Source organism: Molothrus ater, chromosome 6, assembly GCF_012460135.2.
Source record: "Molothrus ater isolate BHLD 08-10-18 breed brown headed cowbird chromosome 6, BPBGC_Mater_1.1, whole genome shotgun sequence".
Taxonomy (NCBI): Eukaryota; Metazoa; Chordata; class Aves; order Passeriformes; family Icteridae; genus Molothrus; species Molothrus ater.
The window spans coordinates 34,877,937-34,885,685 of NC_050483.2; the positions used below are offsets into that span (position 1 = coordinate 34,877,937).

Here is a 7,749-nt window from a genome sequence, read left to right on the forward strand (position 1 = left end):
GCAGGAGGAGGCGGACGGAGCCCGACGCCTCCCGCCCGGCTCTGGCGGCCGCGCAAGGGAAGCGGCGTCCGAGCGGGAGCGGCGCGGGGCTGAGAGGGCGGCGGCGGGCAGGGAAGCGCGAAGCCCGGCTCCGGCCCCGGTGACACGGGGCGAGCGCAGGGGAGGAGATGGGCCGCTCGTTCCCGAGCCTCCCCACTCACAGTCCGGAGAGCGGCGGGCACGGCCCGAGCGGGCCGGAGCAGACCCCGTCTTCCCCCGGCAGGCCGCGGGCAGCGGCGTCCGGCCCCGGCCGCTGCCGCAGGCCGGGCCCATCCCGCCGCCTGCGTCCCCTCCGGACGATTGTTTTGTTTTCTGCCTCGGCAAAATAACAAACAGAAATAACCGGGCCTGGGAAAATAAACTCGCCGAGCGACTTCGGCGGGATCCGCAAAGTAGTACCTCCGCCGCCACTGGTGTGCCGCGGCCGCTTCACCCACCCGGCCTCCCACCCCGCCTCCTTCGTCGCCAGAGGAAGGGGCAAAGCGGCTCGTGGCAACTTGAGTCCGCCGGAGGAACTAGGGGAGCGAGCGGCCGGGCCGGGCCCGCCGCCGCGGGACGGGCGCGACTTGTTCGGCGCGGGGGGATTTGTGCTCGCGGCGACGGCCGGGGGGGCACGGGGCGGGGGGCGCGCGCACCGCGCGGTGATGCGCCTCTGCGCCGGTATCCCTGCGCCGCGGGAGCCGCGGCGGCGGCGGGGGCGGGGCGCGCGGGGCGGGGCGGGGCGGGGCGGCGCGCCGCCATTGGTCGGCGGGCGGGCAGACGCGCGGGCACGCCGCCGGCCCTGATTGGGCGGCCGGTGGGAAAGGTTAAACCAAAAAATGTTTTACAGCCCCGGTGCGTGCCGGCAGCTCTGAAATTAATTGCGGCCGGGGCGGGCTGTATCGCCCGTCTGCCTCGCTCCGCGCCGGCCCGCGGCGGCTGCTGCTCCCTCCTGCCTCCCCCTGCGCTGCCGTGCCGGGGGAACCGGGCACCATGAAGTAGCTTTTTTTTTTTTTTTTGGTGTGTCTGTGTTTGTGTGTTGTTGCTTTTTTTTTTTTTTTTTTTTTTTTTTTTAGGTTTTAGAAGGTTTTTTCCCTTTTTCACCTTTTTTTTTTCTTTCCTCCGCTGCGACTCGGTTTGATTTTTCTCTGATCGGTGATTATTATTGCTATTATTTTTTCCCTCCCCGGCGGTTCCTGTCCGTGCTACATGACTTGCCAGCGCTCGAGACTGCGGTCCAACTGCGCTGCCGCTGCCGCCGCCGCCGCCGCTGCCGCCGGTGGTGCCGCCGCCGCCTCGGCCACCGCCACCGCTTCGGCCGCCGCCTCCGCCGCCTCCCCGCGCGCAGCTCCCTCAGCCGCTGCAACTTTCCCCCTCAGACTAGTGTGTGATGTTGGACATGGGAGATAGGAAGGAAGTGAAAATGCTGCCGAAATCCTCCTTTAGCATAAACAGCCTGGTGCCCGAAGCCGTCCAGAGCGACAACAACCACAGCAGCCACAGCCACCACAACAGCCACCACCCCCATCACCACCACCATCACCACCACCACCACCACCACCCGCCGCCGCAGCAGCCCCAGCGAGCGGCCGCAGCCGAGGAGGAGGACGAGGAGAAGGGGCAGCACCTCCTGCCGCCCCCCACCGCCGCCGCCTCCGGCGCCCTGGAGGTGGCCAAGGCGGACATGCTGGCGGGCAAAGGCGAAGCGGGCGCGGCGGCGGCGGCGGCGGCGGAGCTGGAGGAGAAGGAGAAAGCGGCCGAGGAGAAGAAGGGGGCGGCGGAGGGGGCCAAGGACGGGGAGAGCGGGAAGGAGGGGGAGAAGAAGAACGGCAAGTACGAGAAGCCGCCGTTCAGCTACAACGCGCTCATCATGATGGCCATCCGGCAGAGCCCCGAGAAGCGCCTCACGCTCAATGGCATCTACGAGTTCATCATGAAGAACTTCCCCTACTACCGGGAGAACAAGCAGGGCTGGCAGAACTCCATCCGGCACAACCTCTCGCTCAATAAGTGCTTCGTCAAGGTGCCCCGCCACTACGACGACCCGGGCAAAGGGAACTACTGGATGCTGGACCCCTCCAGCGACGACGTCTTCATCGGGGGCACCACCGGCAAGCTCCGCCGGCGCTCCACCACCTCTCGGGCCAAGCTGGCCTTCAAGCGGGGCGCCCGGCTCACCTCTACCGGACTGACATTCATGGATAGGGCAGGATCCTTGTACTGGCCTATGTCCCCCTTCCTCTCCCTGCACCACCCCCGGGCCAGCAGCACTTTGAGTTACAATGGGACCACGTCCGCCTACCCCAGCCACCCCATGCCCTACAGCTCAGTGTTGACTCAAAACTCCTTGGGAAACAACCACTCCTTTTCCACGTCTAATGGGTTAAGTGTTGATAGACTAGTCAATGGAGAGATACCTTATGCCACTCATCACCTCACAGCAGCAGCTCTGGCCGCCTCAGTGCCGTGTGGCTTGTCAGTTCCCTGCTCCGGCACCTATTCCCTAAATCCCTGCTCTGTAAATCTCCTAGCAGGACAGACGAGTTACTTTTTCCCCCATGTTCCTCACCCTTCAATGACTTCTCAAAGCAGCACTTCAATGACGGCCAGGGCAGCCTCCTCCTCCACGTCGCCACAGGCGCCCTCCACTCTCCCCTGTGAGTCCTTAAGACCTTCTTTGCCAAGTTTTACAACGGGACTTTCCGGAGGACTTTCTGATTATTTCACACATCAAAATCAGGGGTCTTCTTCAAACCCTTTAATACATTAACATCCATTGGATCAGACTGTAAGTGAACATTTTACACACATTTGCATTGTAAATGATAATTAAAAGGAAAAAAAAAGCAAAACAAAAAAGTCCAGGTATTTTTTATTAAGTCCCCCATTTTCTGTACGTTTGTTCAGTCTTTAGGGTTGTTTATTATTCCACCAAGGTGAGGAGTGTCAGCAAGGTGCAATGTGGGGAGATTGCATTGTAGACTATGAAGTTTGGAAGACAAAATTATAGTAGAATGTGTATCTAAATAGTGACTGCTTTTGCAATTTTTTTACTCAAATATGATAAGTCTATCACTAAAAGCCGCCCGATTCTCCATGTTTGCAGTATTATAAGTTATCATGGATATGTCGGTGGGTGCAGACCTTGAAAGAAAAAAAAAACCAAACCAAACCACTAAATTTATGAAAACTATAAGAAAACCTTAAAACATAATTTGTATTTAAGCAGAATTAATACTGAAAAATGCCCAAGATCTACTTTTGGCCATTTATTATTTTATTATTTTCTTTACCGAATTGCTTTTTTTTTTTTTTTGTTCATTTGTTTGTTTGTTTACTTTTAGACCAAAGATTGGGTTTTAGAAAATGCACTCAGTGTACGAAGTAATTTAAAAAACAGCAACATTATTTCAGTTTTCAGCACTGCCCGTTCAAATTAATCAGAAGGGGACAAAATTAATGATTGCCTTCAGTTTGTGTTGTGTATATTTTGATGTATGTGGTCACTAACAGGTCACCTTTATTTTTTTTCTAAATGTAGTGAAATGTTAATACCTATTGTACTTATAGGTAAACCTTGCAAATATGTAACCTGTGTTGCGCAGAAGCCGCATAAATTTGAGTGATTGTTAATGTCGTCTTAAAATTTCTTGATTGTGATACTGTGGTCATATGCCCGTGTTTGTCACTTACAAAAATGTTTACTATGAACACACAGAAATAAAAAAATAGGCTAAATTCATATATACTTGATAGTTTTTTTGTCTCTTTTATTAACCCTAATGTGGCAGAGGCTTTAAAGTTACAGTGAGATCAGAGCGCTGCTTATTGCACAGTCCACCATTTTTCACATGCTCCTTTCTTTCTCCCCCCGCCCCCTCCCATGCTGTCTTTAACTGCAGTATTTTCAAATGTAAAGGATCAGAGTATTTAATCAAACACCATGGCCAGTATTTCGATGTCCATTTTGGGGCAGAACTCTATAAAGTCTGCTTAAAAAATGTTAGTAGGAGGTATGGTGTTTTACTAACATCTGACTTAGGCTGAAAATGCTTAACATTGCATATGTATGCAAATATACACACATACATATACAATTTAAGTATATAAGCACACATTGGGAAAAAGGCCAAGGTGCATTATTGTATAGGTACGTGTTCTTCCTGCAATCTCTGAAATGCATTCAAAGACTTATTGTACCGAAAGAAATTAATTTCGTCTCTATGATGACTCGAGATATATTAGCAAAGGATGTGTATGTGTGCGTATATACACACACATATCAGCTATCATATGATCGTCTGACCAAATTTAGCAAGCTATGGTATGTGTGTGTGTATAAAATATAACCCTTATCTTAAAGGAGCGCTCTTCCGGAAGTATCTAGGCTGTATGTACTGATATACTTTTGGTGCTGCGGACACTTTGGCTGTAGGTGCTGTGAAAGTAGCGGTATTTTTTGGCAGGCAGCTCTCTGCTGTGCCCCTTGGGCCGGGCAGGGGGGGCAGGAGCCGAGCGCGGCGAGGTGAAGGCGCAGTCCATGGCAGGGAGGCAGGGCGCCGGGGCTCACGTGACGCCCTGCCTTGCATACCGATGTTTAAACGTTTTAGGGGGTAAAAACAACCGACCAACCAAACAAACAAAGAAAAAGAATCAACAAATCAAACCTGTATGGATGCGCTTACATGTAAAGTTTTGAAAACGAGCTCTTTTTTTCTCTCGGTGCCTACTGAAGCCCAGTAACTCACGCGGGCGTCCCTAAGAAAGCTGCGTTGCCCGGAGAATCGATCCATTAGTTTTGAGGGGGCAACGCTGCTAGTAATTTTAAGAAGCATTTAATCCTTGAAAGAAGTGGTGTCTTGATGAGTTTAGGGAAGCCTATAAAGGCCACAACTCTTGAAAATAATTAGAAAACTTGTGCAAAAGGTTTAGGAACTAATTGGATCCCGCGGTGAGTCCGCAGAGGACAAGTTGTTCATTTGTTACGTTTGTAGCCCAAACTGAGCTCTGCAGCAGTGCAATAAATCGGCGACTGCTCATTCGACAATAGGCCGAATGAAAAATAATCTCTAGGTCGGAGATGTTATCGCAAACGCTTTAAAGAGCTTATCTTAGAAAGACAGAAAAGAGGAAGAAAAAGAAAAAAATGCCGGGGGGATGAATAATGAAGCAGTGGAAAATTTGAATTCTTGCAAACAGTGTGTTTGTCGTGCTGAAAGAATAAGGGGAGAAAGAGGGAATCTCCCGAAAATAAGTAATATATAAACAGATGCAAATAGATCTACAGGAGAGAGAGAGAAGTGAAAGGTTACGGATGAGAGATGGGACACCCAGCTTTGCACTGTGTGGGGGAGAAGGAGAGAACTCTCTGATATTCTTAGCTTTCACTCTCACTCCTGCAATTCAAAATTAATCATCACTATGAGAAAACGATTGCTTTGTTTAGGGATGGAGAGATGATACCACCACTTGGAAGCTCCTACCCTCCCCCATTTTCTTGACTCTATTGTCATTAAAACAAGTGATGCAAAAATACAAAAAAAAACCCAACAACCTCTTTTTCAACAAAACTATTGGAAATAATAAAATACAATAGGTGTGATTTAAATTCGTGAAGCCTAGAGACCCCATTCTGTGTACTAGGGCCTAAACAACTTAAAAGAGCAGCATCTGCTGCAGCTGACAAAGAAAATGATTTATTATTTACCACTTGCAACTGATTGTATGCTGTAGGAAATCCAATAGCACATACGTAAAGTATTATTTTGTTTGCAATGTAAAAAAAAAAAAAAAAATCTGCTGTCAGTGTACTGAAGGGAGGAAAGAGACAGATCAGGTTGGAGGAAAGCACAATCTCACCATGTCAGAGTTTGAGGTTGGCTAATAAGCATTAATTAGATAAGCGTGATGCATAATAATTCCTGAAAAGGGTAGCCTTGATGTATGTCTCTCCAGACTTAGTTTAAGCCAGCACTCGCTCCCAGAGCTCTCCTTTAGGCTCGGCGTTGCAAAGTATTGCCTAAGGAGTTCAGGTGCCACAGACTTTTCCCCCTTTCTCTTACACCAGGTGCAGGGGTGGTTGCTGAGCTGGTAATTTATTCACGTTTTCATACACGTTACCAGGAATCAGACTATTTTTGTAAAGAAAAAAAAATAAGTACAACCCAAAACAAAAATAAAATAGCACCAGTAAATCGAGAAAGTTCTCATGGATTGTGTCAGGACTGCTAAGGCCCCAAATATGTCTTTACCTCTGCCTGCTCCTCAGACAGAGAAACCCTTTTGTTCGCTGAGGCTGATCTTTGCCCAGGCTCGTTCGGCACTGAATTCGAGGTGCTGGTTTGTTTGTTTTTCTTTTTGTTGTTGCTTTATTGTTGGGAGGGGCGGGGGGGATTTGGTGGTTTTTTTGGTGGTGAAGGGTGTTTTGTGGTTTGATTGGGTTTTTTTTAGGGGGGGGTGGTGTAGCATACAGTATTTCTGTTATCTGATACTTGTTTCCGCGGTGGTTTATATGTCAAATCCTCAAGCTAAGCCTTTAGGATTTTTTAAACATGTACATTTCTAGAATGATGCAGTGTCTTAGCGTCGTTTCTTTAGCGTTTCCTAATTTAGAGTGTTTATGGGGGACGGGCGGTCTTTATGGAATTAAGGAGCTATTGTTATATTCTTAGTTGATGTTGGAGGTGATTAACTTTGCTCGCGTAGATCGTAGGAGAAGAAATCTGCTCATCAAGAAACATCCAATTACGACTTTAAGACTGCCTTCGCAAACATGTTTGAAGCATAATAAACAGTAACTCGAATTCTCAACGCGATATTTGGCCAACAAATTTTTGTCATATTTTAGATATCTTTCTTTTGTTACAGTAAAATATCATCCCTTATGTGGAATGTATTCTTACGAAAGGATTTAAAAGAAAATGAACAAAAACGTAATTTGGCTTAAATGGCACAAAACTTCTGCTTGGGGGAGTGACATTTTTTTAATCTGATACTTGAAAAAAAATAGTTTAACTGGGACGTCATTTTGCTCTTTATAACTTCTTCTGATGATTATTAAGATTTATGTCAGAAATTATGATTCAGGTACACACCCCCTCACCACTTGTGTTAATATGAGGTCTCAATCACCATGTATTCAGTATTCACTCAAGCAAAACTCCCACTGAACTCCGGTTACGTTTTGACTGAACCACTTCAGAGTTTTGCTTAAGAAAGAGCACTGAGCAATACTCCTTTTATTAGTGACTTTATTCTTTAATTGTTGTATTTTCCCTTAGGATGGGAGATAAACAAACAAACAAAAAAGTCTGCCTGTAGATAATCACGGCTATTGCACTTAATTGTGTGATCGCGAATAATACACCCGCCCGAGAAAGTATATGCGCATACATCTTACGCGACTACAAAATCAGCGATTGGCAATAAATATGTATACACACATAGAGACACACATAGACTGCAGAGGTGTCTATCCATTGCACTAGTGTCTGTAGCAGCTTCTCTGCTTTTCTGTGCACTGAAGTGTTCTTATTACAACCCCCCCCCCCCCCGCCTTTCCGTCCCGTGGTGAAGGTGCCTGGGTAAATGGGTCAAAAACTGGTGGGCAAATGGGTTAGGAAGAGGTGAAGGTGAAGATCAATAGAGGTTTTAGGGCTGGCTGTATCTGTTGTGCTGGGTTTGTGTGACTGTGCCCAGAGGGCGGAGTTCCTGCACATTCCTACCTCACCG

The 7,749-nt window shown here is 48.3% G+C and overlaps 1 protein-coding gene across 1 annotated transcript; it reads left to right on the plus strand.

The window, feature by feature from the left end:
• The first annotated feature begins 1,082 nt into the window (after nucleotides 1-1,082).
• FOXG1 (forkhead box G1) lies at nucleotides 1,083-3,766 on the plus strand. Its single transcript, XM_036383922.2, has one exon. The coding sequence runs from the start codon at nucleotides 1,409-1,411 to the stop codon at nucleotides 2,786-2,788; it is 1,380 nt and encodes a 459-aa protein (XP_036239815.1). The 5' UTR covers nucleotides 1,083-1,408; the 3' UTR covers nucleotides 2,789-3,766.
• The last annotated feature ends 3,983 nt before the right edge of the window (nucleotides 3,767-7,749 follow it).

Coding starts and splice junctions, on each gene's coding strand:
- FOXG1 (XM_036383922.2), top strand. CDS start 1,409: ATGTTGGACATGGGAGATAGGAAGGAAGTGAAAATGCTGCCGAAATCC.